The sequence below is a fragment of the Candidozyma pseudohaemuli genome, assembly GCF_003013735.1.
Source record: "Candidozyma pseudohaemuli strain B12108 chromosome Unknown scaffold00001, whole genome shotgun sequence".
Taxonomy (NCBI): domain Eukaryota; kingdom Fungi; phylum Ascomycota; class Pichiomycetes; order Serinales; family Metschnikowiaceae; genus Candidozyma; species Candidozyma pseudohaemuli.
In genome coordinates this window covers 2518985-2540489 of record NW_020194435.1, presented here as the reverse complement: position 1 = coordinate 2540489, position 21505 = coordinate 2518985, and the positions used below count along the sequence as shown (strand labels likewise).

Genomic DNA, 21505 nt, shown 5'->3' with positions numbered 1-21505 from the left:
AAAAGAGAGAAAAAGTTCATCTGTCCCTAGGGACATTGTATGAATGACATTGCACTATTTCAGTTCTATTTATTGCCGTGGGGTATCACTCACTGCCCTGTGGTCCCAACATCACCGGGACTTGACATGACACATTGCACAGCAGCCGGCTTCCGTAAGCCCTGCTCCCGGCTTTGCATTTACGGCTTGACTTAATCACTATTTTTTGATGTATTATAGAGGATGAAATTATGCACGCTACCACAAATGTAGAAGCTGTTTCCAGCTTGCCCCGTAGATTCCGGGAACAATGCCGGTCTTATTTTCAACATTATCAACCGTGTAGCCCAAGGCTTCGATGTACTTTGTGGCTCTGCCTCCTTCAATGACGACGCCGGTGTCTGCCTCTATTATAGGCAAGACGTCGCCTGAACTATCGCCAACGTAAATGACCGCCAGACCATGTTTCTCCTTGATTTTGCGTAACTCCACTATTTTATCGCAGCCAGTACGAATATCAATATCACTTTCAAAGTGGCCTGTGGAAACGTTTCCATGAAACTCAAGCTCATTCGCTAGAACAGTGATTCCCGTCACGCCTGCCCGTTGCAATGCCGCTTCTATAAGTGTTCGACTCCAGTTGACGCTCAATATATACAAGGGAGACTCATTCTGGATCTTCTTCACAAACTCAACGAAACCTGGCTGGATTTCAACGGCATTAGCAGACTCGGCTAGGTCACCTTTCGTTAGACCCTTGAACAAACCGTCTCTTTCGATTGCCGATATCAGGGTCATTTCCACCTCCTTAAGCCCCCGCTGAAACTCAATCTCCTGCTCAAGATTATTCCTCTCCAGCCACTTGGCCAGGTACATGTTATAAGCGTCCATGTAGATTTTCGTATAATGGGAAAAATCGGTTAGGCCGGACTTGCAGCGGTACGCTGTCTGGGCCACCAAAGCCGTGGTGTCTCTTTTTGTGATGGTCTCGTCCCAATCCATCACGACAACACGTGCGGTACGAGCCGCCTGGGCCATTTTTCGAAGTATAGTGGGTGGTTGGTTTCGTGAAACCGTTGCAGACACCGCTTAAGAGAGGTTTTCTGCAGGCGTAAGAGACCATGCAAGGCTGAGGGTGCATGTTGCAGCTGTCACCTGCTGGGATCAGCTGGACAAGTGATCTCACGCTTGTTGCCATGGAATGTGGAATATATGGGGAAAGTTTAGGAGCTCCTTTTTGCTTCCCAAGGTAGCTTATTAGGGAGGCTTACCAAAGTTACTGAAAAGGCTCTTCGTGCGCCTCCCAGATCCCGCTAAGCTCCAACAAGGTCATGGAAGCCAAGCCCTACCTACAAACAAAGCAAACCTTAATTCCGAGGTCCATTGACCTAGGTGGCTGGCGGGGTCATGGTTTGTGGCTCGTGCACTATTGTGCCCTGGAAGTTTGTATAGTAGTTCATATAAGTATCCTTGCTCACGCTAGCCTAACCTCAACATGTCAAACCACAAAGAACTTGGAGAGCTTGGAGACTTGGACAAGGCTAAGAACCTTGCTAAAAAAGGACAGGCACAAGAGACGCTTCTGAGCGTCGCCCCTGGTAACCAGAAGGTGGAAGGCAAGACCGAGGGCCAATTGGGCAAGGGTGAGCATGCCAAAACCGAAGGCCACCTTGGAAAGACTGAAGGCAAGACCGAGGGTCAATTAGGCAAGACCGAAGGCCAGTTGGGCAAAACTGAAGGACAGTTAGGTAAGTCCGAGGGCCAGTTGGGCAAGTCTGAGGGCCAATTGGGTAAGGTTGAAGGCCAGGCTGGTAAAACAGAGGGTCAGCTCGGAAAAGACCATCTCAAGACCGAAGGCGACCTTGGTAAGACCGAAGGCCAGCTTGGAAAGACTGAAGGCGACACTGGCAAGCGTCAGTAACCCACTGAGTCTTCTAGAAACTTCGTATCGGTGTATTTCCAGATTAGGTAGTCGAGGCTAGTTTTCCTTCATATGATAATGACCCCAGACCCTGGGCTATAAAAGCTTATTTGTGTGACCGTAGAATCTCCAACAACATGCCCCTGAACACCGAAAAGAAAGAGTTTGGCCCCGAGGACGTGCCTTCCCAGGAAGACACCCAGAAGCTCCAGGAGTCGATCCGTGGCATTTTGAACCCTGATGGCAAAAACGAAACCATGGATGGTTACATCAACAACACCTTCAGCTACGTCCAAGACATGTTGAACAAGGTGGCAAACGCTCAGGACAAGGACGCTGCTTCCAAGGAGATTGCTGACGACATTGTGCTGAAGTTCAAGGGCTGGGCTGATGGCCAGAAGCAGGACAGAGAAGATCGCCAGAACGCCAGGGTAGAGGCTCAGGGCAAGGAGCCCCAGGCTAAAGAGGAGCAAGGCATTTCTGAAAAGGATGCTTAACTTCGTCGTTGTGTGTTCAGCTCTAATGCTTATGGCTTATCAATCTTATCAGTGGAACACCAACCCTGGGTAACTAACCCTCGTATATAGTAATCGGAAAAAACAAAAATCACCCAACCTTAGCGCTAGAACACCTCCGCTAGCGGCACCATGACGATCTCTCAGATCTGAAAATTGCCCGTTGATCAGAGTCAGTGGTGTGGCTCGGCTATAAGTATCGATATCAATTCCGCGACGATTCCGCTACCACCATGCTTCTTTCCAACCTTTTGCTAGGTGCTCTGTGTGTATTGGCCTGGAATCCCTTGGACTACTGGCCTCAGGATCCTCTTCATCTTAAGCTGGCTTCCAAATGGGACAGTGAAGATGCTTTTTCGAAATTGGAGGACTATGTCGTTGAGGAGAAGTACCCTCTTCTCAAATTGCACCGTTCCTTGATGGAGATCGAGTCAATTACCGGCAATGAGTATGCCGTGGCTAACTACTTGACCAAGTACTTGAAAAACAGCGGTTTGACCGTCGAAACCCAACACGTTGAGGACAAGAGATACAACATCTACGCTTACTACGGGGAACAGAGAAACACCAGCACGGTGATTTCCTCCCACATTGACGTGGTTCCTCCTCATATTGGGTACTCTGTGGATGGCACTAAAATCAGAGGCAGAGGTGCCTGTGACGATAAGGGACCCTTGGCCGCTCAGGTTATCGCCTTTTTGGATTTGCTTCACGAGGGAAAGATCAAGGAAGGCGACGCGTCGCTTCTCTTTGTTGTTGGAGAGGAGAACTCCGGTATTGGCATGAGAACCGCCAGTGAGGGGCTTGGTATTTCGTGGGACTATGCCATTTTCGGCGAACCCACCGAGAACAAGCTCGGTGTCGGCCACAAGGGTATTTTCGCTTTCGACGTGGAAGTGATCGGTAGAGCTTCCCACTCGGGCTACCCAGAATTGGGTATTTCTGCCACCGACATCTTGGTGCCTATTCTCCACAAGATCCAGAACTTGGACCTCCCCAAGTCGGACCTTTTGGGGCCTTCCACCGTCAACATTGGTAAGATTGAAGCTGGTGTTGCTGCCAATGTCGTGCCAGCTTACGGTAAGGCCACAATTGCCATCAGAGTGGCTTCTGATCTCGACGAAGTGGTCAGATTGGTCCACACTGTCGTGGACGATGTGGAGCACGTTGTTCCCGTGAAGGGAAGAACTACCGAGCCTCAATACCTTGACTACGAGGTGCCAGGTTTCGAATCCATTATCCTTGCTTACAACACCGATGTGCCTAACCTCATGTTGCCCTTGAAGAAGCGCTTCTTGTACGGACCAGGTACCATCCACGTTGCTCACAGTGAGGACGAGCACGTTGAAAACAAGGACCTTTTGGACTCCGTGGTTGGCTACAAGGGCCTCGTGGAGCATATCTTGACGCTCTAAAAATGTTCACAATTTCTATATCCACCATGAGTATACGTATTCACAGCAGACTCAAACTCATGTGAGATTCAATATAGCGTCACGCCGTAGCAACATCTCATTGAACGAGATGCCACTGGGTCAGCTACCGAAGTAGAGCCCTGCGTTCGCAATTATAGTATAGTTTCTACAACATTTGTGAAGAAGAAAAGTGTATTGGTGAGGAAATTTCCCGCGATGCACTGGAAAAGTATATGAGTCCAGGCAGGGTAACCCCCAACCAGAAAAAGTTAATACGAAGCAGGGTTAATGAAATCGCCTGAAATAAGAAAGTAAATCAATTCATCTCTCAAGCTATATAATATTGTAAGACACTAAAAAGCTGGATCCTTCTCTGAATGCCACACCTGTGCACCACAGCATAACAATAAGGAGATGAGATCTGCTATCGCTCTGATTATTCAATGATGGCTACCGTTCCAGCATGGAAGAAGATCGGGCTTAAGCTTGATGAAAGCCGTGATAATACATCATACTCGGGTGTGGTGCATTTAGAGAGCGCAAATGTGGATAAAAAACTTGCAAAGAAGCTTAATAAGAAGAGATCAAGAGAAGAAGACAAGACGAAAGCCACTAAAGAGAAGAAACCACCAAAGAGAGTTAAGCTTCCAAAAGCTGAAAGAAAGCCCCCACCAGAGAAGGATCAACTTGCATACTTGCGTCAATACGCTACTGATAGAGAGAACTGGAAGTTCAGCAAGCAGAAGCAAAACTGGATCTTGAAGAACTTAAGCGAGGTTCCCCACGAATATGAAGAGAACCTCATCTCATATATTGAAGGCATTCAGGGTGGCGCTCGTGATAGACTCATTGAGCAGTTGACCGATGTTGCAAACCAGTGGAATGAAGTGTGCAAGGCGATTGAAGAGAAGGTGAACGCTGAGTTGTACGGTAATGGAGAAGATGAGGAGAAAAAGGAGTCAGATGAGAAAAAGGAAGAAGAAAAGACTCCCCTGGTGACACGTGAGACGGCTATCAGAACCAAGAAGCTACTTCGTGCCCTTACAGATGACCCGGTTGAGTTTCTCGGTTTAGACGAAGAAGCCACAGAGGCCCAAGACAGCGAGCCTGTCGAGTCTAAGCTGCTGAGTGTACCTGTTGATTCCGAAATTGAGCCTAAGCAGAAGCCATCTAATGACTCGAAGGAGTACAAGGAGAATAAGCAGCAACTGAAGAACACTGATGGTTCTGAGGAGAGCGATTCTGAGGAGGGGTCATCCACCAACTCAAGTGCTGACCCTGAGGACAATTTGATAATTGAGCATGTCGAGGTCAAGGACTACTTTGAGGATTCCGATTCGGAATCCGAGAAGAAGAAGCGCAAGGAACGTTCAAAATATAACCCCAAAAACGCGAGGGAGAGAAGAAAACTGAAGAGCTCGGACAAGAAGCCTTAAGATTTGCCAAAAGATCTTGCGGTTCTGTTGAAAGTCGCTTCGAACAACCATTTTGCAGCCATTTTGGTGGCTCGGCCCCCTTCGGCCATCACATTTGACGATATTAGATGACTATCTCTCATACAATACGGAAACATAATTCACGGATTTTAGAAATGCATAATTCCCTAAATTTCAAACCTGTACCAACTCGTCTGATTGTTACAGACCTCAGTCTGATGAAACAGTGCACTAGTGGCACCCGTACACCAGGGCAAGTATCGCACTAGTAGTACAACATGCATAGTTGCAACTGCAACACCTAAAGTACAAAATCACAACAATCTAACCACTTCCAATGTCAACCTTCAATATTAGACAATTGGAAGATAGCGCACGTGATGTGGATCCGGATCTCCGTTACATGGCGCTCGAAGACTTCGCCAAACATCTTAACAATCCCAAAGTTCAGGCCAGAAATGTCTCCAGTTTCATCCCTCTCCTTATAACATTGCTCAATGACAGTGCCACTGAGGTTCAGAATCAAGCAGTTAAATCTTTTGCTCCGTTAGTTCGTCACATTGATGACCAGGAAGTCTTATCCGTGGTGAACATGTTGTATGACGCTGTATTGAAAAGCTCCAACACCTCCAAATTCTCCACTTCTGTTCCAAATTTGGCATTGCGTTCGATCTTCAACAATTCAGGATCTAGATTTGGAAAAGCATTGGCGAGGAATGTGATTGACTCGTTATTTCCTCGTCTATTCGCCACAGATACCCCAGTCACTATTGATAGTATTGAGATTATCATTGACTTGATCAAAGCATTGGGTGGAATTTTATCTGCCAATGAGCTCTCAGGAATGATTTTATCCTTGGTTCGCTTCGCCTACTCAGAGTCTGGCATCATAAGTAAAAGAGCCATTGTGGCGGTGGATTATGCGTTGGACCATGTTCATCTGGTAACACAGGAGCAAACTGTGAGACAACTACAATTCTTCGACAAGGTTGTGAACGACATTCACCTCACCTACACAGCTACTAATAAAGGTGTGACGGCAAAGAACACTCAGTTCACCTTGCTCCAAGTTGTGCTTGCGAAGGCTAACAAAGCTAAGCGTGACGTATTCTCAGAAGTCTCAGCTCTGATCATCTTTTCTGAGATCAACACCAGTTTGAAGCTTGATTCGCTTGCCAGATCCCTCAATGTGGAAGACTTGGATGTCGATGTCTTGGTTCTGGAGAATCTGGTACGTGAAGATGCACTCATCACTCTCTCCAGCCTCATTAATTGCATAGCCTATGAGACTTTCCTTCATGCTTACGCCCATCCTGTCGTGGAGATTGTCAAAGCATTTATCTCATATGACCCACTTAGATATGATAATTCTGACGACGATATCGAGGATGATGAATCTGAGATTGATTTTTCTGATGATGAGGAGTCAATCGAGGTTGAAACCGCTGAGGACAACGATGGTTTGGCATCTAAACTTAGACTTCAAACCATAGTGTTGATCAAGCAAATGACGCAAGCTTATCCAGGAATTCTCGGCATCATCTATGGCGAAAACTTGGTCGAACCTCTCATTGTGGCCATTGGCGACAAGAATGATGCGGTGTCGAACGAAGCCATTTTTACTACTATTACCGTCTTGAAAGCCACTCACGCCGCTGCAACAGTCAGATCACGTCCTAATTCTGACATAAGCATGATGACGGAGAGTGGAAACTCGGGAACTCCATCTTCGCAAATGACAACAAGATTACCTCCTCTTCTCGAGGACTACGTCTTTAATTGTCTCTTGACGACGAAAAATATCGCGAGAGTCTCGACATCCAACGCATTGATTGAGTCAATGGTTCGGGTCCTTGCAGTTTTCTTGTCCCCATCATTCTTGGAGAATTTGTCAAACAAATTCGAGGAATTTAAGTTAACCCTCAAGACAAATCCTGATCTAATCAAACTTTACAAGGTTATTCTCAAGACCTACACAATCGAAGATATACCTCCAAAGCTTCTTAGGTTCATCTTTGATGATCTCGTTGGCTCACTTACGGATAGCAAGACTTACTACAGCTTTATTTCCGATATCTTAACAGTCTGCAATGAGTTTTACCCAAAGGTGGCTGGCAACCAGGAATACGTCGCCTTAGTCAACAATACCTTGTTCACTCCAATTGCGGAAAAGATCAATGTCAAGCAATATTCAAGTGATGTGAGACAACACTCATTAAACTCTCTCACGGAGCTTATTGTGAACTTGGATGTGTCAGAAAATAATCTCTCCCATGCCATTGATATCTACAAAGAAAGTATGAACTACGAAGTCACTGTTAACTTCACCATTGAGAACCTCATCACTATATGTCAAAGGAGACCTCAAGTGTTCGACAATCGTGATTTATGCAATCTAGTTGTTGCCAAGCTTAACTCGTACCTATCATCCAGCGACTCGAGTTTGTATGTCAACTCATTAATCCTACTTGACGCGATCTTTGTCAACACGCTCTTCAAGGGCGAAAGAGGAGACTTGCAAACTTTGACCCAAAATGTTTTTCATTTGTTACTGGAGACCAATGATCCCAACCTCATTAACAGGGCAATCTGTATTCTTGGTCATGCCCTCAACTACATCCCCGCTGATGGTGAGTTTTTCAAGAAGCTCATCAATCAGGTCATTAATATCAAGTGGATTGATGAGGACGACGTCGAGTTGCTGTCTCTTGAGTACTTGATAAACCAAGTCACTAAGAAGTCGTCGCTTTCAGGTCAAGAGTTGTATGATATTGGGTTGCAGAACCTCGTTTTGAGGAACTTCTTGAGTGCTAAAGTGTTGGCCATCATCACACTTGACTGTGACCTCAAAGATAGAGTGTCGACTGCTGAAGCCGAACTCGCCTCTTTCTCTGACAAGACGGTTTCTTCGTCTTCATTTGACAAGATTGTGTTTGACATTCAATACTTGGGATGCATTGGTGAGGCAGTAGCCTTGACCGGGGTGACGTTTGATGACTTCTTTTCGCTTATGATTTCTGACAACAACGACATCCTTTGTCTCGCTGCCGCGAGAGCTGTTGGCTTGTGCATCAAAAGAGATGTTGAAACTTACTTGCCGGTACTTTTGAAATATTACCACTCATCAAGCCAAAATTCGGAACAAAAGGGCAGCTTGGTTTTAGTGGCTATAAAACAATTGATGAAGGGCAACATGAGTCACGAAAAGCAGAATTTGTTGTCCCACATCTGGCACAGTTTATTTGACGTCATCAGCTCAAAGGGGGGAAGCCTTACCCATAAAGATGTCTCGGAATTGAAATTGGCAGGTGAGGTTTTGGCCAAGATATGCGAGTTCACCAAACTGGACGAATACCAGAATAAGCTATTTGACGTGTTGGAGAGTGGAGCTCTTGAGAATAGTCAGATCGAGCATGCCATCTACACTGTGGTAGTCATCACAAAACAATTGATCAATGACTCGGAATCCCAGGATTTGAATGTGCAGCTAGTGGAGGAGATTTTGCGGTACCTCTCGAAACCTAACTTAGAACTCAAGCAGGCCATTGTTAGCACGCTCTTGACTGGCATACACAACAAGTCGCTCTTAATCCCGGACTTCCTCAACAACAACATTCTACCAGGCATTTACGAAGAATTGGACGCAAAAGAAGAATTCAAGAAGGTCATCCCAATGGGTCCTTACAAGTATGTTGTGGATGAGGGGCTCGAGGTGAGAAAGCTATGTTACGAGCTCATCAATGCCATTATCAATATTGACAATGAGCGCTTGATGGATAAGGAAGGAGGCGTGAATCAGACGAAAATGTTTGAGGTTTTGCTGGTCAAGGGTCTCAATGACACCGAGAACAGCATCGTGATCATGGCGATCCAAAACCTCTTACAGATTGTTTCAAACGACGAGAACGTGTTGCATGCGATTGCAAACCAGCAAGAGATGATTTCCGCTTTGACCAAGGTGATCAACAAAAAATTGCGGAGTAAAGCAAGCACGCAAGAGGCTGAAAGTCAGGAAGAGTCATTGAGGATGGTCATCAAACTTCTGAAAGTGATCAATAACGTGCTTATCCATAGCAACAGTACAAGTGGGGAATGGAGCAGTTATTTCCATGAGTTGAAGAACAAGCATCATCTTTTGTTTAATGCGGTGGAGGTTTAAGTCGGTCGCAGTGCGGGCCGATGCTCACCGGAGTATACACTCCATAGTGACGGTTTGCATTTGCTTTTTTGCAACCTAAACAGTGTCGGTGGTGCCGTCGTGCATACAGGCGCGCTGTGATAGTCTGTGAGTGGGAGGGGAAGTCATTGCGCAGAAGCAGTGTTTTGTGGAGATCACCACAACATGTATAAATAGGCGGCATCGCCGCTTGAATGTGGCTGCTCCAAAGAAAAGAAAAAAGAAGCACACCTTTCCTTCTCCATAAACCGTTTACACGTTTGCATTGCACCATGAACTCCACAATGAGCTTCATCAGCACATCCCCCTCCCATTTGGCGAGCTTGCCCCAGAGATTGTGGGCGTTTGTTGTGGCATTATTTATTACTGCGATAGAGCGGATCTGGCTGGTGCTAGATCTGGGGCTCTACTTTGTTATGAACGGGATTCTCATGGCGTTGCTGTTTGCCGACGCCTTGTTGGATTTCTCTGATCGGGCAGTACGCAACTACGAGCTCGCCAAAAAAGTCTTCAAGTTGTCAATGTACAACAGCATCAACTGATTTTACGGACTCCTGATTACACGGACACCGCCAGCAGCAGCAGGTCTGCCACCACCGACAAATATTAGTATCATCTTTAGAAACATAGTAATTTGGAAATAGACAAAAATTTCGTTACCTAACCGCTACACGTGACCCCCCACAATCTGCGCCGCTACAAGGCGCACCACCGACTCCGACGCATCAGGTGCGTCAATACGGCCTTCCCCGCATTATTGGGCTTGCTGGAAAAGCACTATAGCCGACCTGGCATGCCATTACGGTACCTTTACGCCTAGCTCTAGGCGGCAGTTCGGGCTAGAAGGAACTTTTGCTGTTCCCAATTGGGTAATTTACACGAGCAAACGAAGAAAAACATAGATCAGATGCCCACCGGCGTCTGCATGGAAGCCTTGCCATGACGGCACCGCTACCCCCGGTGCAGGTCAACAAAGCATTGACACCCTCTGAAGAGTCACCGATCTTCCCCATTTGTCATGACAGGAGCTCACCAGCCAGCGCAAAATTCCCGAACTAATTGGGGAGATTTTCCCAAAAGCGTTTTGCCAAACCGATGACCCTGACTATGACGTCGATAAGCTTGCCATGCCGTGTAAGCCTGGGCATTGAGAGCACCACCTGATGCACTCCCCGCTGTTTCAAACCACTAGTTCGCGGTGGGGAAGGCCTAGCAACGGCGGCCACAAAGAGTAATAAATCATGTAGCAATAGCAAGAGGAACGAGTTTCAGTTTGCAAAAAAATCAGGGGGTTCTTGTCCCTTCGTAGCGTGTTTTCAAGAATGAGACCGTGTGGCATCTCTCTGTTTGCAGCCGGGCCAATCTTACCATGCAAGGGAACTCTCCAAAGCCTCTGCAGGCTTAGGTTGAGAATTCTGGGGTTGTGGCACAGCATGAGCCGTTGTAAGGTGGGAACCGTGTAGACTTGACAAAATACGAGGAGGGGAGGAGGTTTGGTTTCAAAGCAACCATCCAATGGGTGAAAGAAGTTGCTTTTCAAATGTCTATTGGACAAGTCAGCCGTGCCTTTTTCTTCTGCCATTGTGGTCCTTTGTTCTCCTGCTGCCGGTGAAAGTTTCTTGTTTCAAAGCAATGGACATGCCGTGCAGGTGGATCGGCTTAGGAGACCCGGTTGGTGAATGTCGGCATCAACTGTGCCGATGGAGTTGGATGAAATGAGTTGTAGTGTGAAAATGAGATGTGCTTTAACGCCGAGACCCACGATGGAAGGAACAGTTGATGTGAATTTGTTGGTCTAGAATTTGGAGTTTGGCGAGCGTATGGCATTGTGGTCTGGGGTACCACCATCCACATGAAACGGCAGTCGGTGGATGTCCTTGTTTTGCTCAAGAATCTCTTGAATCGGATGACTACTGAGTTGCTAGCTGAAACTCTTCAATTTCCTGTCTTCTTATCATTTTGTGTTTCTTTATCATTCATCCCACCTTGTGACCTCTTCCCTCTTTCATCCGTAATGCAAGTTGGACAATGAAACACTTACCATGCTGTGCAGCCAGTATTCATCTAATACCCGCTTAACACCACGTACATCTACAACGGTCAACCTATTTGTCTGTATTTATAAATAATGCACCTGGATCTATGACGAGAGCTCGGCTCTGACCCAGCCTTCAAGGCCACCCTTCACAATGATGTCTTGCAAATTGGTGCCTAGTTCACCGACCTTCTGTTCAAGCACAACGTTACCGTTGGAATCAGTCACAGTGACAAAGGCCTTGGTGACGTCCCACTTCAAGAACCAGCCAGTACGGATGGTCAATTCAGTGGCACCCTCGTACCTCTCTCTCAACTTGTTGATCAAAGCTGGAATTTCGAGGGTCAACAAAGCATTGTTGATGGAGTTTCTGGAGAAAATGTTACCAAAAGAACCAGCAACAACCATCTTCATGCCTCTGGCCAAAATGGCAGTAGCAGCCTGCTCTCTAGATGATCCAGTACCAAAGTTGTAGCCTGAAATGATGATATCGCTGGAGGTGGTCTTGTTCTTGAACTCAGGATCGTAGTTCTCCATGCAAACTTCGGCCATCATCTCCTTGCTGATGTCGTCCTGGTAGGTGTACTTACCAGGGTAGATACCGTCAGTGTTAATGTTGTCAGCATCACACAAGATCAACTCACCTTCGATAGCCTTGGGGAAACCTTCCAAGACCTCAACAGCAGCGCCAGCATCAGCAGCATCAGCAGTAGCTTCAGTGATTGTCAAGGACTTAAGCACCTTGGAAGCGTTTTCCACAGGCTTGCCGTCCAACTCTTCAGGACCACCGATTCTACCAAGAACAGCAGAAGCAGCGACAACCTCAGGGGAGGCCAAGTAGGCCAATGCATCCTTGGAGCCCATACGGCCCTTGAAGTTTCTGTTGGTGGCAGAAATACCAACTTCACCATCCTTCAACAAACCAGTACCAAGACCAATACAAGGACCACAGCCGGCTGGAAGTGGCTTGGCGCCAGCCTCAATGATGTCGCTCCAAGCACCAATAGCCTCAGCGTCCTTCTGGACATTGGAAGAAGCAGCCGCGACATAGAACTCAACACCATCGGCAACCTTCTTACCTCTAATAATGTCAGCAGCGGCCTTGATGTCACTCAAACGAGAGTTGGTACAGGAAACCAAGTAAGCCTTGTTGATTGGAATGTTCTGTGAAGCCAAGTCGTGAAGGGAGTTAGACACCTTCACACTGTTAGGACCCGAAATGTATGGAGAAAGCGAAGATAAGTCAACGACCAAGTGCTTAGCGTAAACAGCATCGGAGTCGGAAGCATCCTTGTTTTGTTCGAGAGCGGCGATGGTCTCCTCGTTCACACGGGGGTGAGGCTGAGGTAACTTGTTGATTCTGTCCTTGTAAAAGTTCACCAAAGTATCGTCCACAGGGAACAAACCGGAAAGAGCACCCCACTCGGTGGTCATATTGGCGATAGTCAATCTGTAGTCCACAGGCAATTTGGCACAGCCATCACCCACAAACTCAATAGCGTGGTTCAAAACTTCATCATTGTTGAACAAACCACAAAGAGCGACAATAACGTCCTTTCCGGTAACACCCTTTGGCAACTCACCGACAAGCTCAACCTTAGCCACAGGAGGAACCTGCCACCATGTCATGCCGGTTGCCCAAATGGAAGCAGCATCGGTTCTCACAATAGGCGTACCCAAAGAACCCACACCACCGTAAGTGTTGGAGTGAGAATCTGAAGCGACACACAAATTCAAAGGAAAAGCGTAACCTTCCTCGATCATGATCTGGTGGCCAATACCTCGGCCTGCTGGGTAAAAATCTATGCCCTGTTCCTTGGCAAACTTCTCGATGTTGGTGTACTTCTCCAAGTTCTTGTCTGACTTATTCTGGACATCGTGATCCAAAGTGCAGACGATCTGGCGGTTATCCTTAACCTTGGTAGCACCAAGACCCATAAACTTGGTGGCCACAGGCCACGAATTGTCATGAGACATGCAATGGGCAGGCTTGATAGAAACATAGTCACCGCTGAAGACCTTCTTGCCCTGGGGAAGTCCAACCGCATATCTCTGTACTATCTTTTCCGTCAAATTCTGGCCTCTCGATAGGCTAGCCGACGAGGCAAAGGAGCGGACAGTGCATATTATTGTGTTTCTCATCCTCTCTATATATTATGGTTCGACGATGAGAAGATTGAAAAGTTTTGATGCTTCTGAAAAACGAATCTGGAGAAATGCAGTAACGTCAATTCGCCTGCACGCATGCGGCCTGATAATGTGAGGTGAAGGTGCGATTATGACTCAGAGAAATAATGCCGCGTTCTATTGGTGTGCACTAGTTAAGAGGCTCTTGAGTGAATCATCTGCAACGAAATAAACCTGAACAAATGTGAATGTAAAGTAAGGTAGATTTGGTGAGCCTTTCTTTTCCGAGAAGATGTTACTAAATTTGTTCGATGGATTTTGTTGCACCCTTCGTGGGAGCCGCATTTTGATAGCACTTCAAGATGGGAAAGTACCATTTTGAAGGACTTGAGCTTTTCGGGTGAAGTATTAGCTGAGCTGGTCAAGAGCCTAAAGTAGTACCATGTTGTTTTGACGTTATCTCTGTTGTTTACTTTGTTCTACGGTATCCTCTCCCTTTCATATTTTGGCTGCGAAAATGCAATGAAATCGAACTTTTCATAGAAAGTGAAAAAACGTAAATTGTGTATTGGACCTATGTTCGTTTTCAAGAACCGCCCCAATCATGTCGCTATTCAAAGCTGTAGCTCAAATTGTCTTCAATTTGCTTTAATTCACTTCGTTGATGACACTCATGTTGCACTATACGAGCTCTGCTGGGTCACTAATGAACTGTTGAACCAGATATCAAGAACCAGACCTCTATGTCAATCATACACGATTGGAAGCAGAAGGAAGACAATTGGCCTTCTTAATAGACGAAAACCTACTTTCAAGCAGTTTTTTCTACCTCTCGTCTTCCACTGTCCATCTCTTAGCCTTCTCTTCAACTAGTGAAGGTGACAATCGGATACCACCCACATACACCGATACCAACAATTAAGGAAAGCTCAAATCACCTAAAGCACCCAGCAGCACAAAAAACAGTCTCACCAAAAATTCGTCCCTGATTGGCTTACTGCACTCAGACCCATTCTGAAACATGAAGTTTCGCAGCCAGACCATCGTTCGATCTCATCCATGCTCATCCCTCTTCTACTAAGTGGGGCCATTGCGTACTCATACGTGGCCAGTATCAAGATTGCACAGCCCAAGTACCTAGAGAACCTCTCTAGAGATGATCTACAGGTCATGAAGTACCGAATGGGCAGGGTCACCAGCTTGTGCATCTTCATCTTGATCTCACTTCCGTTCGTCGTAACGTATGGCTTAGACTACTACCATGACCTTCCCAGTGCCATCCGCCAGTTTGGACTCATACCTGGCTTCACCAACACACACAGCATAACCGAGGACGTTTTGAACGTTGTGATCTGTCTCGGCAAGATGCTTATACTCTATTGTGGACCCTTAGCGAGCTACTTCCTAATTGGGCCTTCTTTGGAGGAAGATCTAAAAGATAACTTCATGACGCTCTGGGGCTTTAGGTCGCATGTCTTTGCGCCCATCACCGAGGAATTTGTCTATAGGGCAGCGATATTCAGTCTTCTCCAGCCTGTGATCTCCAGTTCCTGGGCCTTAACTGTGTACACACCGTTACTTTTTGGTCTGGCTCATCTTCACCATGGATGGGATTTGCATAGACAAGGTGTAGCCTTGTCCACCGTTCTAGCCACCACTGCATTCCAGTTTTTGTATACCACGATATTTGGCATTCTTGCGAACCGCATCTACATCTCTACTGGAGAGAATCTTTGGTGCGCTATAGTTATGCATGTTGGATGTAATCTTGGGAGTTTCCCTTCTTTCGAAATCAAAGACAGACATCCGAGATTCTTCTACGTCTATTGCTTGTTGCTTATCTTTGGCCTCATAGCCTTCTTGCGGCTCATTTGAGGCGTACCAATGCGACAGGAGAACCAATTCCAACCGTTAGCATGAAATCAACTAAAAAGACCACGAATGATCCATTTTGGGGACAAACGGCGGTGAGGATCAATATTGTCGTACTGGGTCTGCGTCAGAATGTTTGTGGGGGATCTGCCGCTAACCCCTAATGGGTCAAAAATCATACACCCACTTAATTACCACCCTGCCACACGAAACAACGTTCTAATCCCACGAAAATTAAATACTACTAGAAATGGTAAAAAAAAGCATCGAATTGATATATCACACACGCCCCGCTTCCTTTTTCGACTCCTTTTAACATAATGGTTGCGAAAACCTTATGGCAGTAAGTCGCGCTTGTGTGCACGCATACACGACTTGAAAGGTGTTTTGGCAGTAGTTAGTTTGCCTAGCTTTTCTCATTCTCCATACTCATTTAGTCAAGAGAAAACTTACCCGTCTGATTGAACCTCTTACCACAACCTGAGCGTGATCTCAGATCCAACCACTTCCACTTTTATTGCATTATCACACGCAGCTGTCTTTGCTGCTGTGCCTCCTGGATTATCAATTTTTGATCCAAGTACTTTCGTTGATTCAGTGCGCCACAACCCCACCAGAATACCACCACAAACGAAACTTCGGTTTTTTTAAATGCATAGCAGACTGCTCAGAATCTAATACACCTTCATAATACCCTGAGTTGTTGTTCCATGTCAGATACAACCTCAAGATCCTCGACTCCCCTGAGGATCAACTCTCCCGAGAGCTATGAATCTGCTGCCTTGGAAATCGAACAGGAGAAGCAAATGGTCAAGGCCTTGAAAAGGCTTTCCATGGGTAATATGATCGACCACGATCCGGACTTTCCCATGGAGGACCCCGAGCTTCTCCTCATGAACGAGAGAGAGAGAAACGACGATTCCACCGCCTCTCTAGATACCCTTTCGCTTTCAAGATCTGCATCACCCGTTTCATCCGAATCACAAAGTCCTCCGATGGAAGGTAAAGAGCCATCCTTATCACCCTCGAAGGTCTCTTCTGGACCACCATCTCTTTACGTTACACCAGAAGATAGCATAGATTCAGACACACTGTCTGTGAATCACGACAATGTTCTCTGGGTTCCAGCCAATATGCACCCAGAGGTCAACCCTCAGCAATTCAAGCAGCATGTTAAAGTCACCATCGACGAGCTTCTAGAACGGAAGATTTCGAGATCGAAGTCAACCCGTTCAAAGCGCTCCTCTTTATCGCTCTCCACCAATGACGATTCGCATAACGATGACGACGAAGAAGACACTTCAATCGACAATCTGTCGCAGCATCAGGACCTGACCAATCGTTATAGCAATCCTTCACTTTTGGAGCTCAGCACTGAGCTCGAGACTTTATCGCGTCTAGCTGGTATGGACTCCGACGACGCTGTTACGCTAGCAAGATCCTTGTCAACACACTCTCTTGGTTATACTGAGGTTGAAAAAGCTGCTATCGACGAGTTGGGTTCCCCTAAAGCGCACGCTGGCGCCAACCAAGCCGAAATACTTGACTTCGGCATGGACAAGTCTCCTACAAAGGCTTTCCCTGGTCAGCAGACATCCAGAGGTCCACATCAGCAACATCCACCATCGCATCAGCGCTATCAAAATAGCCCCCAAGCATCGCCCCTGAGAAGGCCTCAACAGAGATTTGCCGGCGACCAGCGCTCTCCAACTGAAGAGTCGCAATTTGCTTTGAAGAGAAGCAGGCGAATGAATTATAGAAAGCCGCATACCTCGACCCCCACACACTTAGGGTCTCAGTTGCAGAACAAGAAAGCTGGAAATTTGGCCGAGCTTAGACACAATCTTAATTCCTCAGCAATGCCTATGTCATATCCAAGTGAGCCCGAGAGACTCATGAAGAGCCCAGCGAGCCGCCAGAGTATGCAAAGCATTAATCCTAGAAGCTCACAGGTTCTCTTTAATTACAAGGGTCCTGCAAGGCTGCTGAGCCACCCAAAGTTGCCTGCCTCAGCTCCCCCAAATTCAACACCTCCACCGGCTGTGCCAGCTCCAAGAAGATCACAGGGCCCCGGCATGGGCTCATCCGTCAAGGACTCGCCATTCGGACCAGTGGCATCATCGCCTGAGTTGCATCACAACTTCGGTCCTCGTAGCTTGAGCGCCCAAAATCTTATGCATCAGCGCCACAAGCACGGACTTTCTTCACGTCCACTGCGTGAAAATCTTCAGCAAGGCCATCAAGGCTCCAGCGGATACCCATCGCCACATTCGCCATCTGGTCAATTCAGGCCTCAACAGCGGAAACCATCTCCAACTTCTCATCCTAGGTACGAGCATGGCCAACCTTCAGCTGAGAGACGTAACTTTTCACCACAAGGACACCCTCAATACCAAAACCAGAGTGGCCAAAATGTGGAATATAAGCAGCAATACCCTCAGACTCATGGCTATCCTCAGCAGCAATCCCACAAGCATTGGCAAGCTGCAAATCGAAGCGGCATGCCACCGAGATCGAGGAGGCCTCTGGCCGACCCCGTCAAGGAGGAGCATCAGAGGGTGAACACACCACATCATCCTGCAAGGTTGGGTCGTGATATCAAGCTGGAGAAGACATCGCAGCTCAATGAGAATCTCGACATGTTGAGGAACGAGATCAATGAATTCAAGGAGAGTTTGTCTCAACCAGAACGAAAGAGGGAAAGAGTTAAGGAGCCAGAAGCTTCTCAACCTCAAGAAACTTCCGCAGTACAGCCCGATGAAGTGGTTCCTGAAATCAGCTTTGACACTTCTTCCGCTGATGTGAGTTACGAGGATACTCTTGGAATGGAGAAGGACTTTCTTGGTCAGCTCAAGGACGAGGTACGCACCAGTACTCCTATCGCCAGTCCAGAGAAGCAAACCAAGCGTACTTCGATGGGTACAGCTCCTATAGAAAGGGAGAAGGATGCCACGCAAAATGCCCGGGAAATTGAGAGTGCATCGGCTGTAAAGTTGCCTAAGAATGACGATGAGATCACGAAGTTTGAAGTGAAGACCATTGATGAACCTTCACCAAAGCTTGAACAGGAGGAAGCTGTACAGAGACCTGCTGAGCCACTCAAGAAGGATGTCGACGAGCCGACTAAGGATCACGTACAAACATCTCAGGAGGAGCCATCTCAGGAAGAGAAGGTTGAACGAAAAGAATCTGTTAGTAAATCAGCCGAGGCCATTGCAAAGCAGCTGGAAATCAAGGATGATAAAGTCTCATCGAGGCAGACTTTTGAAAACAACAGGTCATCTGAAAGTCTCCCCAGAGTCAAAACGAGAACTTCTGAAGCCGACGAGAGTTTGAAGAGAACTGAGGTATCACCAACTATGCCAGTAGTTGATGAGCTGAAGAAGTTGAAGAAGAAAAAGTCGTTTGGCTCACTCACTGGAGGTGACAAGAAGAAGACCAAGAAGAGTTGGATTTGGTCGAAGGGCCGGTCAGTTAGTGCTCAGAACTTACCGGAAATGGCAAATCTGCAAAAGCCATCCCGTTCAGTTTCCTCGCCAGACATCAATTCACACAAGAGGGACCACAAGGCATCTTCCGACCAAAAGGAGCCAAAGGAGAATGTCATCTCGAAGTTGTTCAAGAAAAAGAGAAGCAACTCCGTCGAAAGCCCAGAAGTTTATGCCCAAAGACACGAGAGCACCAACGAGGAGAAAGAACAAAAGACTATCAAGAGAATCAGCTCTGCTATTTTTGGCACTTCGAAGGATGATGATGCCCGCAGTGTATCGTCTAAAGAAGAGAAGGAACCAAGTATTGATGAAGTCAGGCTGGAAATTCTGAAGGAAGAATCGATCGAGTCCAGCAAGCCAACCTTGATCAGCAAGATGAAGGCGAAGGTCAAACATGAAGAGAAGGAGAAATCTGCCGTGGAGACTGTCGAGGTTGAGGAAACGATCGAGGAAGCATCTGAGGAAGATCTGGAAGAGCAGAAGCCACAAACAACGCTAGAGGTCCAAGAGAAGATCAAGAAGCTGATCAAGAGAACATCGAAGGCTAACCAGCCCCTTGAGTACACGGACTCCGCATTCGGATTCCCTCTTCCACCTCCGTCAGTATCAACTTTGGTGATGTTGGACTACAGATTCCCCGTTCATGTTGAGCGAGCGATTTACAGACTCTCACATCTCAAACTCGCCAACCGCAAGAGATCGCTCCGTGAGCAAGTTTTGCTCTCTAATTTCATGTATGCCTACTTGAACTTGGTGGACCATACGTTACACTTGGAGCAGCGCATGAGTGAAGAAGAATCAAATGCCATGGAAGAGCCGGACGCAGACATGGACCTTTTCAATGATGACGACAAGGATACCGATTTTGAAGGTGAGGACGATGCTCTCGACGACAACGCATTTGACACTGTCCGGCTCGATCTACGCGGAGATTCCTACAATGAGATAACGGTGTAGAGAACAATGGGTGCCGAAGAAAAATACGAGAGGCAAAACGGGCCTAAAAAAAAAAGAACTCATATAAAAGACTATGCATTGGATAGGGAAGGTAAAATAAACATTCGGAAAAAGTGGCGTGCTTTCCACAAAAGCCGACGCTCTAGATCTCTCTGTTTACCTAATGCTCTAGATGGACCCGATAACACACCATACTAAAGGCTTGCCATTGGTTGGTCGCGTCCTGTACTAAAAAAAAAAGGAGAAAAGTGGTGCGATGAAGAGCACGTGACACAAACAGTATCCATGGAGCACCAAACCCATATATATGCCTCGCAGCTGTGCCTCTTATTTTCAATAAGCAGCAACCACTGACAGATTTTACCCCAGTGTACCCGGCTCCACTAAATACAGAAAAATGGCCAGAACTTTGCCTCTTCTTTCGGCTAGAGAGATCACCAAGCACACCTCGGAAAAGGATTGCTGGGTGACTCTTTACAACAGAAAGGTGTACAATATCACGGGATTCCTTGATGAACATCCGGCTGGTGCTGAAATCGTCATGCCATATGCGGGCAAGGATGTGACGGAGATTATGGCCGATACCATCTCTCACGAACACTCCGAAAGCGCTTATGAGATGCTTGACGACGACATGTTGATCGGCTACATGGCTACAGCCGAGGAAGAACGTGAGTTGGTCAACAACAAGAAGAAGGTACCTGTTGACGTCAGACTCACGGACGAGGCCCAGGCCGAGATCGACTTGTTCGAGTTTCACGATGAGTTGCCTGCTCTTGACATGTTGTCGGTCCAGACAGACTTTGACGAGGATGCAAAGAAACACAAGTTCCTTGACTTGAAGAAGCCTTTGATCCCACAGATGCTTCGCAGCACCTTCTCCAAGGAGTTCTACTTGGACCAAGTTCACAGACCCAGACATTTTGGTAAAGGTTCGGCACCACTTTTTGGCAACTTTTTAGAGCCTCTTTCGTTAACGCCTTGGTGGGTGGTGCCTTTGGTATGGATTCCTCCTAACATGGTCCTTTTCTACATTGGTTTCGTGAATCAAAGCAAGCTCACAGCCTTGAGTTTGTGGGTCATGGGCTTGTTCGTGTGGACCTTGGTGGAATACTGCTTGCATCGCTTCTTGTTCCACTTGGACCAATACTTGCCAGACAACAGATACTTCTTGACCCTCCACTTTCTTTTACATGGTGTACACCACTACTTGCCAATGGACAGATACAGATTAGTCTTGCCACCCACATTGTTTGTCATTTTGGCTTATCCATTCTATCGCGTCATCTTCAAGCTCTTCCCCTTCTACATGGCCTGTTCGGGCTTTGCGGGTGGAACTTTGGGCTACATTATGTACGACGTGACACACTACGTCTTGCATCACACCAACTTGCCCAAATTCTTCCAGGACTTGAAGACTTACCACTTGGAGCACCACTACAAGAACTACGAAATGGGCTTTGGTGTTACCAGCAGATTCTGGGATGTCATTTTTGACACCGAAATTACTTCTACGTTCCAAAAGAGATCGTAAGTTACAATAGCCTGATTATGTCGTTTCCTAATCGACCTGCGTCGGC

At 46.8% G+C, this 21505-nt stretch overlaps 10 protein-coding genes across 10 annotated transcripts; 8 read left to right on the top strand and 2 right to left on the bottom strand.

Moving 5' to 3' along the window:
- Positions 1 to 237: 237 nt before the first annotated feature.
- Positions 238 to 1017, bottom strand: C7M61_001152 (uncharacterized protein; the record flags this gene model as incomplete). The annotated part of the gene is made up of 1 exon (XM_024856569.1): positions 238 to 1017. The coding sequence occupies one exon, from the start codon at positions 1015 to 1017 to the stop codon at positions 238 to 240; it is 780 nt and encodes a 259-aa protein (XP_024716168.1).
- A 457-nt stretch (positions 1018 to 1474) lies between these two features.
- C7M61_001151 (uncharacterized protein) lies at positions 1475 to 1900 on the top strand (the record flags this gene model as incomplete). The annotated part of the gene is made up of 1 exon (XM_024856568.1): positions 1475 to 1900. The coding sequence occupies one exon, from the start codon at positions 1475 to 1477 to the stop codon at positions 1898 to 1900; it is 426 nt and encodes a 141-aa protein (XP_024716167.1).
- A 137-nt stretch (positions 1901 to 2037) lies between these two features.
- Positions 2038 to 2397, top strand: C7M61_001150 (uncharacterized protein; the record flags this gene model as incomplete). Its single annotated transcript, XM_024856567.1, has 1 exon — positions 2038 to 2397. One exon carries the CDS (start codon positions 2038 to 2040, stop codon positions 2395 to 2397), a length of 360 nt encoding a protein of 119 aa, XP_024716166.1.
- A 251-nt stretch (positions 2398 to 2648) lies between these two features.
- C7M61_001149 (M20 family metallopeptidase) lies at positions 2649 to 3830 on the top strand (the record flags this gene model as incomplete). The annotated part of the gene is made up of 1 exon (XM_024856566.1): positions 2649 to 3830. One exon carries the CDS (start codon positions 2649 to 2651, stop codon positions 3828 to 3830), a length of 1182 nt encoding a protein of 393 aa, XP_024716165.1.
- A 446-nt stretch (positions 3831 to 4276) lies between these two features.
- C7M61_001148 (uncharacterized protein) lies at positions 4277 to 5266 on the top strand (the record flags this gene model as incomplete). Its single annotated transcript, XM_024856565.1, has 1 exon — positions 4277 to 5266. The coding sequence occupies one exon, from the start codon at positions 4277 to 4279 to the stop codon at positions 5264 to 5266; it is 990 nt and encodes a 329-aa protein (XP_024716164.1).
- A 337-nt stretch (positions 5267 to 5603) lies between these two features.
- On the top strand, positions 5604 to 9985 carry TIP120 (Tip120p; the record flags this gene model as incomplete). The annotated part of the gene is made up of 2 exons (XM_024856564.1): positions 5604 to 9403; positions 9733 to 9985. 2 exons carry the CDS (start codon positions 5604 to 5606, stop codon positions 9983 to 9985), a joined length of 4053 nt encoding a protein of 1350 aa, XP_024716163.1.
- Positions 9986 to 11583: 1598 nt separating this feature from the next.
- Positions 11584 to 13620, bottom strand: LYS4 (homoaconitate hydratase; the record flags this gene model as incomplete). Its single annotated transcript, XM_024856563.1, has 1 exon — positions 11584 to 13620. One exon carries the CDS (start codon positions 13618 to 13620, stop codon positions 11584 to 11586), a length of 2037 nt encoding a protein of 678 aa, XP_024716162.1.
- A 1044-nt stretch (positions 13621 to 14664) lies between these two features.
- Positions 14665 to 15480, top strand: RCE1 (CAAX prenyl protease; the record flags this gene model as incomplete). Its single annotated transcript, XM_024856562.1, has 1 exon — positions 14665 to 15480. The coding sequence occupies one exon, from the start codon at positions 14665 to 14667 to the stop codon at positions 15478 to 15480; it is 816 nt and encodes a 271-aa protein (XP_024716161.1).
- A 707-nt stretch (positions 15481 to 16187) lies between these two features.
- On the top strand, positions 16188 to 19925 carry ZDS1 (Zds1p; the record flags this gene model as incomplete). Its single annotated transcript, XM_024856561.1, has 1 exon — positions 16188 to 19925. The coding sequence occupies one exon, from the start codon at positions 16188 to 16190 to the stop codon at positions 19923 to 19925; it is 3738 nt and encodes a 1245-aa protein (XP_024716160.1).
- Positions 19926 to 20322: 397 nt separating this feature from the next.
- Positions 20323 to 21459, top strand: SCS7 (fatty acid alpha-hydroxylase; the record flags this gene model as incomplete). The annotated part of the gene is made up of 1 exon (XM_024856560.1): positions 20323 to 21459. One exon carries the CDS (start codon positions 20323 to 20325, stop codon positions 21457 to 21459), a length of 1137 nt encoding a protein of 378 aa, XP_024716159.1.
- Between the last annotated feature and the right edge of the window lie 46 nt (positions 21460 to 21505).